General features: G+C 38.4%; 1 protein-coding gene across 1 annotated transcript; it reads left to right on the forward strand.

Moving 5' to 3' along the window:
* The first annotated feature begins 3,878 nt into the window (after positions 1 to 3,878).
* Positions 3,879 to 13,682, forward strand: bmt2 (base methyltransferase of 25S rRNA 2 homolog). Its single transcript, XM_063000739.1, has 5 exons — positions 3,879 to 4,149; positions 7,332 to 7,473; positions 9,320 to 9,448; positions 10,983 to 11,097; positions 11,212 to 13,682. The coding sequence occupies exons 1-5, from the start codon at positions 3,966 to 3,968 to the stop codon at positions 11,842 to 11,844; spliced, it is 1,203 nt and encodes a 400-aa protein (XP_062856809.1). The 5' UTR covers positions 3,879 to 3,965; the 3' UTR covers positions 11,845 to 13,682.

Raw genomic sequence — 13,682 nt, forward strand, 5'->3', positions numbered from 1 at the left:
TATTTTGTACACATTTTTGTTGATTGTATTTTTAGTCGCAACTTACTTTTGTGACTTCATTGCATGTTTTGGGCTCTACCTGCTTGCTGTGTATTGTCTTTATTTTCAACAACAAAGAGAACCTTTAAAAAGTATCTGACCTAAAATGACAGACACTAGTAATATTTTCTCACCTTGATCAAAATTATAGTGCATTTTAAGCATGTATTATTTGTTAATATATTTTGCAAATTTTTCACTGTACACAGAAACAGGGAAACATAAGACCTAGGAAGAAATGCACTACTCTTAGACTTCAAGCTATTTCATTTTCCACCAACTTGAACTGCAAAATGTGACTGCATAATTCTGATGTGCAACAATGGTGCAATAATTACACTGTTAAAGCTTTCCTGCACAAAACTTATTTCTGAAGGCTTTTTAAATGTTTGTATCCAAGTAGTTGTATTATAATCTGAATAAGCTGGAAAGTGAAGAGTGTTCAATAACATACTTGAATTCAATAATTGAATTTGTGTCTATTTTATGATGATCATGTTTTAGTATTAAATAAATGCATAAAATAAATAATGTGAGGTTATTTTTTTAAACATTTGTGTAATTTTTGCAGTTGTTCTGTTCAATAGGCATTCTGCAACCATTTTAGTACAGTACTTTTTAGCTAAACAATATTATATTTTTATACTGTAAAATGTGCTATAGGTATCATTTAATGGGTTGAAACAGGTTTCCTTTGCATAATGCATAACACGCATGACGTAAGTATTTATACATATGTACAGTGTATCACAAAAGTGAGTACACCCCTCACATTTCTGCAAATATTTTATTATATCTTTTCATGGGACAACACTAGAAATAAAACTTGGATATAACTTAGAGTAGTCAGTGTACAACTTGTATAGCAGTGTAGATGTACTGTCTTCTGAAAATAACTCAACACACAGCCATTAATGTCTAAATAGCTGGCAACATAAGTGAGTACACCCCACAGTGAACATGTCCAAATTGTGCCCAAAGTGTCAATATTTTGTGTGACCACCATTATTATCCAGCACTGCCTTAACCCTCCTGGGCATGGAATTCACCAGAGCTGCACAGGTTGCTACTGGAATCCTCTTCCACTCCTCCATGATGACATCACGGAGCTGGTGGATGTTAGACACCTTGAACTCCTCCACCTTCCACTTGAGGATGCGCCACAGGTGCTCAATTGGGTTTAGTCCATCACCTTTACCTTCAGCTTCCTCAGCAAGGCAGTTGTCATCTTGGAGGTTGTGTTTGGGGTCGTTATCCTGTTGGAAAACTGCCATGAGGCCCAGTTTTCGAAGGGAGGGGATCATGCTCTGTTTCAGAATGTCACAGTACATGTTGGAATTCATGTTTCCCTCAATGAACCGCAGCTCCCCAGTGCCAGCAACACTCATGCAGCCCAAGACCATGATGCTACCACCACCATGCTTGACTGTAGGCAAGATACAGTTGTCTTGGTACTTCTCACCAGGGCGCCGCCACACATGCTGGACACCATCTGAGCCAAACAAGTTTATCTTGGTCTCGTCAGACCACAGGGCATTCCAGTAATCCATGTTCTTGGACTGCTTGTCTTCAGCAAACTGTTTGCGGGCTTTCTTGTGCGTCAGCTTCCTTCTGGGATGACGACCATGCAGACCGAGTTGATGCAGTGTGCGGCGTATGGTCTGAGCACTGACAGGCTGACCTCCCACGTCTTCAACCTCTGCAGCAATGCTGGCAGCACTCATGTGTCTATTTTTTAAAGCCAACCTCTGGATATGACGCCGAACACGTGGACTCAACTTCTTTGGTCGACCCTGGCGAAGCCTGTTCCGAGTGGAACCTGTCCTGGAAAACCGCTGTATGACCTTGGCCACCATGCTGTAGCTCAGTTTCAGGGTGTTAGCAATCTTCTTATAGCCCAGGCCATCTTTGTGGAGAGCAACAATTCTATTTCTCACATCCTCAGAGAGTTCTTTGCCATGAGGTGCCATGTTGAATATCCAGTGGCCAGTATGAGAGAATTGTACCCAAAACACCAAATTTAACAGCCCTGCTCCCCATTTACACCTGGGACCTTGACACATGACACCAGGGAGGGACAACGACACATTTGGGCACAATTTGGACATGTTCACTGTGGGGTGTACTCACTTATGTTGCCAGCTATTTAGACATTAATGGCTGTGTGTTGAGTTATTTTCAGAAGACAGTAAATCTACACTGCTATACACGCTGTACACTGATTACTCTAAGTTATATCCAAGTTTCATGTCTATAGTGTTGTCCCATGAAAATATATAATGAAATATTTGCAGAAATGTGAGGGGTGTACTCACTTTTGTGATACACTGTATTTCTTTTAAAAAAACATTTGTCATAATTATTTAGCTGTTACACTGGTGTTACAAAAACGTTTACACATTGTGTTTGTACTAGTAATATTCTAATGTTCTGAAAAACAACCTCAACAACACGACTTTATCAAATATGTAATACAATATGTATTTTTTACTCAAAAGTAGCAATATTCATAAACACTCGATTTTTCATAGCAGTAAATAAAACTGTTTAATTATAAATTATACAGGACCTTGCCTGCCTAGATGGCTACAAATAATAATGCAAAATGATGGTGATGGCTTTATACGTATGTGGCAGAGGCTTCCTGAAAAAGTGGCAACTAATAAAACTGAAACCAATTTTAGAGTTAGTTAATTTTAGAGGCTTATTAAGTTTTCTTTGTCATTTTCAAATGTAATTTCCAAAATTTACATTTTACATTTGCAGCATTTAGCGGACGCTTGCTTTTATCCAAAGTGACTTACAATTATGACTGAATTCAATATAAGCACTTGAGGGCTGAGGGCCTTGCTCAAGGGCCCAACAATTATTTAAAATTGAATGTCTGAACTAACTGAGGGTTGCAGTTAGGTTTAGTTCAGTTAGTAACTGAGGAGCTCAGTTACTCAGAAGATTATCATACTATAAGGGCATAAAGTGATGGGGACAATTAAGAATGTTAATCCAATCCTTTTTTGTATTAGACCAGTTAGTGTCATCAAATATACTTTCATTTTCAAAATATTACCAAACTATTAAGTTGAGAAGCATAAAGCTTAAATCATGCACTATTCATTAACCCAACCGATTCATTATGTAAAGATGTAAATTTTATGTGGATATAGATAATATAGATAGACGGAATTAATTTAAATGACTAGACAGGTCTAGACAGGGCAGTTGTAGCCTAGAGGTTAAGGTGCTGGGCTAATAATTGAAAGGTCACTGGTTCAAGCCCCACCACTGCCAGCTTGCCACTGTTGGGCCCTTAAGCAAGGCCCTTAACCAGTATACTGTCACAGTACTGTAAGTCGCGTTGGATAAAAGTGTCTGCTAAATGCTGAAAATGTAAATGTAGGCAGAGAAAAATCGTATAGTTGACTGACAGATAGATATAAAGATAAGTAGATAGACAAAAAAGTTGGTAAGGCTCTGCTATGGATTGCTGCACTGTCCAGGGTATTCCTGCCTTGTGCCCAGTGCTTCCTGGTGGAACCGGACCCGCCTCAACCCTGACCAGAATAAAGCAGTTGATGAAAATGAAATGAAAATAATTATGACAGACTGATTGATTGATAAATGCAGATGTGTTTACAGTATACAGCAATATGAAAAAAAACTAATTGAATTAATGATGCAAATAAAGTACTTAGGTTATCATGATTACGTTAGCGGTAACATTGTCATCATAGTTATTTATTTATTTATTGCTATTAGTTTGCTACAAATTAAAATGTAAGAAAAATCTACTTAAAGTACAAATGGAATAATCAGGCCTGTGCTAACGGCTCCCTCGAAGAGCGCACGCGCCTGCCTGGTACAGCACCGGGGGCGCGCGCGCCGTGCTGTAGCGTCACTGGTGAGTGCGCCGTAGCGCTAACGGTGCTATGGACTTACAGCCCAGCTCCCGCACTCACACCGGGATTTATACCGGCACTCACTCCGAGCCGTGCCGACCCATGTATGGTCCCGCAGCCCAAGAAGACCTGCTGTGTGAGCGGGAGCAGCAGGAGAAACTGTCCGGCCTGGTAAAAAGTGTCCACCGAAAACTCAGAAAGAAATACAAAGAAGGTAAAACTGTTAGCCGCTTATGCTAAGCTACATGTGTTAGCATTTAACTGTACTTGGTTTACTGAGGCTAAAGTGTTATTTCCTAAAACTTTGAAAACAACAGTTGGTGAATATTTTTAAATTCCATTACCACCATGGCCCAGTCATTACTGTCGTAGTTTAAAATAGTGATTAGTTGTTTTTTTCGTTTGGTTACCTGAGCTAACTACACAAGGTTTACAAAAAGCACATAAGTTTACCAAGTAGTCATTCAGATTAGTGCTAAAGTTATGTAGGGTAGTATGCGGTTTGGCACTCAGCCTTAGTTGGTTCCTCATTTGCTTTGTGCGTCTTGGGTTATACAGAAACACTATAAAAACACATTCAGCAAAATATTAATACCTAAAAACGAATTAAACTTACTAACTAGTCGCGATATCCTTTAACCGAAGCAACTTAAAATCCCTCTAAATGCTGTTATATGAAGAATGTAAAGATCTACTTCACATGGCTGCATGGCTGAAAAGTTGATGTTACAATCTGGTGATCAGGGCCAGTGATAGCTCAGTGGTTAAGGTACTGGACTAGTAAGCAGAAGGTTGCCGGTTCAAGCCCCGCCACCACCAAGTTGCCACTGTTGGGTCCCTGAGCAAGGCCCTTAACCCTCAATTGCTCATCGTGTTCCGCTCATTGTGTAAGTCGCTTTGGATAAAAGCGTCTGCTAAATGCTGAAAATGTAAATGATTGGGCTGTCCTTACTAAATCATACCCTGAGCTACTTTTAAATAAAATTAGCAATATGTACAAGATCATTGTTATTATATCATCCACTGCTTTGTCTTAGTGTTGCCCCACGCAGGTTTCACTGGCAAACACTGAGTGCAATGCAGGAATGCCCTGGACAGGGTGCCAATCCATAACAGGTGGAACAGGCCCACCCCCATCCCCACCCCCATCCCCACCCCCATCCCCATCCCCATCCCCATCCCCATCCCCATCCCCACCCCCACCCCCATCCCCATCCCCACCCCCATCCCCATCCCCATCCCCACAGACATAACTAGTCATGTCTGTAAAGACACTTGCTGCACCACTGGGTGCACCTGTTTGTGTATACTGTATTGTCTTATATTTTGTTGGCTGATACACAACCATGCAAATCGTTTTTTGGACTGCCCATACCAGTAAAAAAGGGGAGGTAAATGCATAACTTAATGCTTTTTCTTGCTGGAAATAGTGTCATTGTTGACAGATCAGTCCATAGTACCTAGTTTTACTGTTATAAGGTTTCAGGTTTTGTGCTTATTGCACCAAGTTATGGACTTTATGCATTACTTTTGATGATGTGCAGATTTTCCATTAAGTAAATCATTGTGAAGTTTGCAGTGAGCACATGAAGGTGCTTTTCAAATTCTGTGGTAATTTCTGTGACTTTTCCTTTAGGGCATTTGGCAATGATTGGTATTAAACCGAAAATGCAGCCGAGGTAAACAGGAAGCATTGATATTGCTGACCAAACTTTTGAACCTGTTCCTCTGTCAGCTACATTATTGCGCCTGTAGTTCCGCTTTTACATTTGTGCAAAACAGCACATTGAGGATGACTTGGACAAATTCATGCATATTCAAGATATAGACCAAGGAACAAGTCAGGGCGACTATACACAAACTCATTCCTTTCCTTAAGATTGCCAGACATTAATCTGTAAGGTAAGTAAGTCATTGATTGGATTTTAAATTGTTTAAACAATTTATGTCTACCTTTTCAAAGCTTGTGGTTCACTGTTTTTCAGTTTTTAGCAACATCTCTCTACCTTTTGTACAGCACATGATTGACTATAATTTTAATGTTTGCCTGAACTGAAACACTTGTTGTAATTGTTGAATTCGATCAATACATGTAATTCTGTTATTCACTGTTTTTGATTCCATAATTCACATACTTTTGGTACACGCTTTCAGAATCGTGAAAGGATGAATGATTTAAAAGTGTTGTTTGACCTTTTACTTTGTATAAATATTATAACGTTATTCGTATAGACTGAAATAATTGGAGCGCTATTAGCAAAAGAAGGAAAATAGACCAGAAAACACAATATTACAGACTGATTAAAGGGCTTAAAACTTTCTATTTACACAGTGTTAGAAACTTTGAGCTTTCTCAAATCTCTACCATTTCTCTTAATGAACTCTACTTTTGCTGTCATTTTTATAAAATGCCAACAGTAAATGCCAAACGAATGTAACTGTAAATGAGCCAACACAAACACATGTCCATGCGAACACATGCATAAATTAAAAACAGCAGTTGTAAATGCCAGACTTATTACCTTAAAAACATAACACAAATTTTTGTCATGCTTTTTTTATTGATTACATTTTACTTACATTTTACATGATTACTTAGCATCAGATTGCTAAGTTTAGTGTTCACTGAACAGTTTATTTGGAACCTGCAACAGAAATGTCAACATTTCATCTGAATATAAACATAGATAGACTCATGAAAAGGCTTGTTTGTCAGTGCAGTTACATGTTTTTCCTTTTCATAATACTTTGGGGCATTAGGTACATGCTGTGCCTATGCCAGGAGATTAAAGCCACAACTAATTTATACTTCTGTACAAACACATTCTCATTTTTAGATCTTCCTGCTTCCAACCTTTATAAATCTGTGCACAGTACTCCATTCAGTAACGCCATGTTAGATAATAAGCAAACCATGATCTACAGTAGACCACTCTGCACCCTGAAGTAATATTCATGTTATTAAGCAGGGCAGAGCAGGGCAAAACAGTCCTACTTGTTTTTGTCAGATTTTCTTTAAATCTGATGAGGTCTGTAGTTTTCCACTTGGTCATGGGACAGCTCTTTTTAATTTGGTTGTGCTTATGAACACAGTCTTAGTTGAAAGGATAAATTTTTTCTTGGCGTGCATTTACGAGCAGCTGATATTTATTTAAGTAGTCATTTAAAGTAGTACTATAGTAGTACTGTGATTGATCATGGGAAAACTGAGAGAGGGATAAAGTCGTGGTGTTGTGGAGTGTTTTTAAGTTTCAGATCAAACAAGCTGCAGTTACAAAAGTAAGGTTTTGCTTTCAATTAATATTTACAGTTTTGTTATTGTAAAAAAAAATGATTATTTTTAAAAGTCTTGGGTTTTATGGATGTTTATGGAGCTCTTTCTCCTGTCTACTGCAGTGGGCGACTTTGAAAAGATATGGCGCGAGCACTGTGAGGACGAGCAGACGCTGAGTGAATATGCCTTTGCCATGAAGAGTCTAGCTGACAACCACTGGGCCAAAAAGTGTGATGGGGAGGGACGTATCGAATGGTGCCGCAGGTAAAAAAATATTGACATTCAAGTAAAAAAACTAATGATAATTTGCCTGAAATCTATTACCTTAAACAGTTATGTTTAAATCTTGCTTCTAAATGGATTATTACATATTTTTTCTTATTTATTGTATGAACTGGCTTGAACTAACCTGTAAGCAAGGCAGCCAGAAGTAATTATTGATGCTTGGATGACACAAATATCTAGCATGTCTTTCAATTTTTTTAAATCATAGACACATTCAGAGTAACTCATTGTCCAGTGTGCTACAGGTTTACAGTTTTTTTAAAATACATTTCTTTAAAACAAATCTTATTTTGTAGAGTAGATGCCAGTGATCTTGGGGAGTGCACCTTGTTTGCAGTCCAGCTGATTGTTAGAATTAGAATTAGAATACTTTGTCACTCCACTGCGTGCAGTACAGCGAAATTGAAAGCAGACCCATCTGTGCTATCATACAAGGTATAACAATTTGTACGAGGAGTACACATACACTTACACTATAATGAAGTACATATAAGGTGCTTGAGACTATAAACATTGTTCAGTAGATTATTGCACAATACACATGACATAATATGTGAGGTACATATAAGGTGCTTAGTTTGTAGCATTGTCTGACTAATTATTGCACATTATCATTTACATTTTCATTTTCAGCATTTAGCAGACGCTTTTATCCAAAGCGACTTACACAGTGAGCGGAACACAATGAGCGGAACACGATGAGCAATTGAGGGTTAAGGGCCTTGCTCAGGGACCCAACAGTGGCAACTTGGTGGTGGCGGGGCTTGAACCGGCAACCTTCTGTTTACTACTCCAGTACCTTAACCACTGAGCTATCACTGGCCCATTATCAGATTGCCATTTGTTTGTAGCATTGTTTGACTAATTATTGCACAGTTTAAGATTGCAACTAGTAAGCTTGCTGAGTTCAGCTCTCTTATTGCACAGGGGTAGAAGCTATTCCTCATCCTGTTTGTCCTTGATGTAATTGATCTGTAACGTTTTCCAGAAGGCAATAATTCAAACAGATGATATCCTGGATGGGCGTGTAATGTAATGTAATGTAGTGGATGTAACACTTAGTTTAAGAGAATAAATTAGCAATTTAATTATAGATAAAAATAGGCCGCTCAGGTGGCGCAGCGGTAAAGTACGCTAGCTCACCAGAGTTGGGGTTTCGAATACATCGTATCGAAGCTCAGCTCTGCCTTTCCGACTGGGCTGGGCGGCTGCATGAACAACGATCGGCTGTTGTTCAGGGTTAGAGGGTAAAGAAAGTCGGATCATAGGTCCTCATAACTGGTGCAACTACGGCCCCTGCTGGCTGACTGATGGCGCCTGCACAGGGCTGAGGAATAATGCTGATGGGGGTATGGCCCTCCAAGCACAGTGCCTGTCAAGTGTATGAACTCGACCTGAGCAGGTGAAAAATGCACAATCCGTACTGACTGTGTGCCGGAGGGGGCGCATGTCAGTTTGAAGGCGTCCTCAGTCAGCGGTGAAGGGTCGAATCAGTATAGAGGACGCGGTCAGGGTAAATTGGACACGATTAGACTGGGGGATAAAATTGGGGGAAAAAAGTGGGAAAAGTAGTAAATAAAAAAATAAAGTAAAATAATAATAGATAAAAATGACAGGCTTACAGAGTGCAATAAAAACAATAACAAAGAAATGAAATTATTTAGGATAGGCAATACAAAACCATGCTACAAAAATGACAGGAAAAATTAAAACAGTTACAAACAAATAAAGATGGTTGTTGCACCTTTAGAACATACAGAATTTCAGCTCATTAATATTAAAGTAAAATGGAATTTTGACTACGTTGTTTTGTTTTCTTACGTAGTGTTTGTCAGGAGTATTTCATGGATGGAGGAATGAAAAAAGCGTTGGAGAAGGACGAGAAGACGGCAAGACACGCTGCAACTGCAAATGGAGCACCTTTAAAAGCTCAACCAGACTCCTTTAAGCCCAGGTGATCGGTCATTCTGATTACAAATCTCTGCATTTTATTGTTACAATCAAAATTCTTTAATTGATTTCTTACAAGAATTTCTGCACAATGAAGAACTTGGTTTATATTGACATTAAACCCAGGACAGACTGTTCCCCTTTTTATATGGTATCTTTCTGAGTGTGTACTGTTCTGTATGAAGCAAGAATGAGCAAAATATTACTTGCAAAACTACAACAATTATCCTCAGTTCCTAAATTATTAAAAAGTGTAATTTCTTTGGAAAAGTTATGTAACAATAGGGCTGGGCGATTTTCACGATTAATTCGGTTAATTCGCATGAACGTTTTCACCCGATGTTAGAATGTGACAATCGCGATTGTTTACATACTTTATATTTTAATTAAAATACCAACATGTCACGAGGCAGAAACTGACCAGACGCCCGCGGAATATAAATCAGGGAAAGTTTAATATCAAAAGGGCAAAAACAGTGTACAAAATCAGGTAAAGTCCAAAACCAGAGGATAAACTAAAACAGTAAACGGAAGACAACAAGGATTATACACGGTAACGGTTAGATTTAGAAATAAGGAGCGCAAACATGATCGGCAAAACGAGACACAAACAGAAGACTTTAATTAAGATTCACTGAATCAAACACCGCCGAACTGAATCAAAACTCCGGAGACGGTGAGCCCGATCAGGATTGGCTGACCGGGACATGTGACAGTCACGTGACAGTACGTGAGCGCTTGGGATTTGTAGTCCATATTGTTAGAAGCAGAACTGGCCCCCTCCATCCACCCCCCAATCACAAGAGGACAAAATGAAAGCTGAGCTGAGTGATTACTTGATGCCCCCCAGTGTAGATACTGATACAGACTCACTTAGTGGTGGAAACAGTAAACAGGCTCGTGTTCCTTTTAAGAAACCTGTAAAGAATGTAAGGTGGTTCTGCTGCACAATATTTAAAACAAGAGTTGTTTGTGAGCTATTCTTATAAAGCATATAGATAATTTAAATTTCTATTTTGTTTTAATTATTGTGATATCGTTATTGTTATAAAGTTTGAGTCCCGGTGGTGCTGTTACTATTTTTGCACTTCTGCAGTCTTTTAAATTACAATGCAAAAAAAAGAAATTTGAGTCTTATTTCAATTGCATTATACAAAACCAAAAAGAAATCGTAATCGACAATCGGTTATCATTTTAAATTAATCGAGATTTTTTTTTTTTTTTTTGCAAAATCGCCCAGCCCTATGTAACAAGGTGGTAAACATGCCTCTGTCCCAGTTTTTTGAATCACATAAAGGTCTACTTTTTATTTATGAACTGTAATTATACTGATCATTAAAACATTGGGATCTTTATTTTGCATATTTGGCAGTTAAGGAAAAGGTTTAGAAAAGAAAAGTTTAAACTGCTGCATGTTTTGGAAACTGAAAGAGTATCCAAACAGACAACACTGAAAACTCATGTTGTCACAGGCAGTGTTCAGACACACGGTTTGATGCATGAAGTTAAATTTATTTATTAATTTATTACCATTTCAGCCCAAACCTCCAGTTTGGCAAACTGCATCTGTTGGATGTGGGCAGTTGCTTCAATCCTTTCCTAAAATTTGATGAGTTCCTCACAGTGGGAATTGACATAGTGCCTGCAGTTGAGGTATGTGTGATTTATAAATTCAAATTATAATACCACTTTTCTTTTTTACAGCATAGTTAAATGTAAGATATTGTTACTATAGTCCTGTATTTCTGCTTCCTTTCTTGACTTCAGAGTGTGTACAAGTGCGACTTCCTGAACCTGCAGCTTCAGCAGCCTCTTCAGCTGGCGGGGGATGCATTTAATGCATTCATCCATTACCTGCATGACCCTATTGATGCTCTGCCGGCGCAGCTTTTTCACGTGGTAGTGTTTTCCCTCCTGCTCTCTTATTTTCCCTCACCCTACCAGCGTTGGTTGTGCTGCAAGAAAGCACACGAGCTGCTCACGCTGCATGGCCTGCTTTTGATCATCACACCTGACTCATCACACCAAGGCCGGCACGCACTCATGATGCGCAGCTGGCGCGTGGCCATAGAGTCGCTGGGCTTCAGGCGCTACAAATACGTCAAGTTCTCTCACATGCACATGCTTGCCTTCCGCAAGGTCTCGGCCACCACCAGCAGTGACCTGGTGAGCCACAACTACCCTGAGATGTTGTACATCCCACAGGATTTTGGTGCAGTTGATGACGGTGAGGTGTTCATGGAGTCTTATCAGCCAGTGCGCTCTGATTTTGAAGATGAACAGGTAGCTCTGAGCTTCTCTGAACTGCCCGACATTTCATATGACTCTGATTCAAGTGAAAGCCAAAGCAGTACAGCTCCTATCCATGAGCTGGAGGACCCTATTTTACTGTACAGCTAAAATATATATAACTGCACTGGAGGATTATTGCCAGGCTTTTCTAGGCTTTTGTTTTTACATAGGGGTGGGCAATATGGCGAAAGTGTCATGAAATGTCATGAAGTAAATGGATACAAATGTATTACTTGTTGCATTACAATTCCCAGAATAATCAAACACGTTGTGAAGTTTAAATACATAACAAGATTGAAATATTACCATATTGCCCAGCCCTACATCTTTTTGCCTGAAACATTGCAGTTTGCACAATTAACTAACATTTATACAGAAACCCTAAGTGGCCCATGCACCTATGGCACAAATCCCCTAACTGTGCCATTTATTATGCCAACCTGGGGTGAAACCAGAGTTTGTTTATTAGGATTAGACTCTTAGTGATGCTTTAAAACAAAAACCTAATTAATTTTGAAGTGACTTTTACTAAGTTACACAGTTGTTTACACCTGGGTAGTACATTTTTTATATTGTTTTAAACATTTAAACAGATCAAAAAGAAATCGATAGTTTCACAATGGAAAGGGGTTTATTTGTATTCTAGTTTTGAGTGCTCCTGGCATGCATGTGATCTACATAGAATTTTTAAAATTTTCTGTCAATTGTTAATTGATAGCTAGTTATTCAGCACAATTTATTTACTTTTTCACGATCTGGCTTATATCTTGATTTCATAATGATACTAAAGAGGCTTGTAAAGATACTAGAGAGTATACACAACCCCTGCTCAGAGTGTTTTCTAGTTGTTTTCATTCACTTTAGAAGAAATTGCCAAACATGGTTCTTCAGATGTATTCTTATGAAAATATGTCTGTCTTCAAAAGGTTTTCTTAGCTGCTGTTGAACACTGATTATGATTGTAGAACTTAAATGTTTTTGGTGAATACTTTGCTGATGTAGCATTTTGAGTGTTTAATATTTTGCTATTGTTCTGGATCTGCTTATATAACAATGACACTGTGAATAGCTTTTAAATGTTAACAATGTTAAAACCATGCAAGTTAGTTGTAGATTATAGGAGCAATGTTTAAGCAGACTAGATGAGAGGTACTCTATAGTTTTTCTTTTGGGTGTGTAGGGTATTTAACGGGATGTTTTACTTGTAATCAAAAAGAATAAAAATACAGTTACGATGCAGGTGTGTAATAATATAGTATTTGGGGTATTTTATCAGCCAGTCAGGGGTCTACATACAAACATGATTATCTGTGTGGGGCAAGGGGGTGTATAGCCAAGACCCTGTCCTGTCCTGGATGTTTTACTGCATAGTGCCCATTGATTCCAGGGAAACCAGACTTACTGTGAGAACATGGAGAACTTGAAGGTGTTTGGTCTGACAGAGGAGGATGGCCAAGATGAAGGCGAATGAATCGATGTGGCGATCCTTAACAGAAGCTGCCAAAATACAAAGACTATTATGCTTTAACCCACACTTCTCGAAAGATTTTCCTTTAGTTTATAATTTAGAAATCAATTCTTTCAATCAGATAACTTAACAAAGGATAGAAAAATTATAAACTGGACAATTAAAAAAGAAAACTTGACATTAAAAAATGCTGGCTTTTACATTATTCCGTGATAATCATCTCTACTGTCACTTTAAGTACATTAACAATAGTATTGAAGTTATTCTGGACATTTGTGTGTTTAATTTGATTGTTGAAACTTTCTGATTGTTTTTTTTAACTGTATGAGTTGGTGCTTTGTCTTCCAATGCTCATAATCCACAGCATGCACCAATAGTTCTCTTCAGTGTTGTTCAGGATTGTTAATTGTTTTAGATGTTTTAGAAATTAAAATGAATGTTGTCTAAAGGATAATAAAAATACATATCAGAATTATAA

The sequence above is a fragment of the Trichomycterus rosablanca genome, chromosome 8 (genome assembly GCF_030014385.1).
Source record: "Trichomycterus rosablanca isolate fTriRos1 chromosome 8, fTriRos1.hap1, whole genome shotgun sequence".
Taxonomy (NCBI): domain Eukaryota; kingdom Metazoa; phylum Chordata; class Actinopteri; order Siluriformes; family Trichomycteridae; genus Trichomycterus; species Trichomycterus rosablanca.

Bases quoted from the DNA above. Each gene is read 5' to 3' on its own strand.
- bmt2 (XM_063000739.1), top strand. From the start codon at position 3,966: ATGGACTTACAGCCCAGCTCCCGCACTCACACCGGGATTTATACCGGC. The intron at 4,150-7,331 runs GTAAAACTGTTA...TGTCTACTGCAG, and splicing joins CAGAAAGAAATACAAAGAAG to TGGGCGACTTTGAAAAGATA. The intron at 7,474-9,319 runs GTAAAAAAATAT...TTTCTTACGTAG, and splicing joins CGTATCGAATGGTGCCGCAG to TGTTTGTCAGGAGTATTTCA.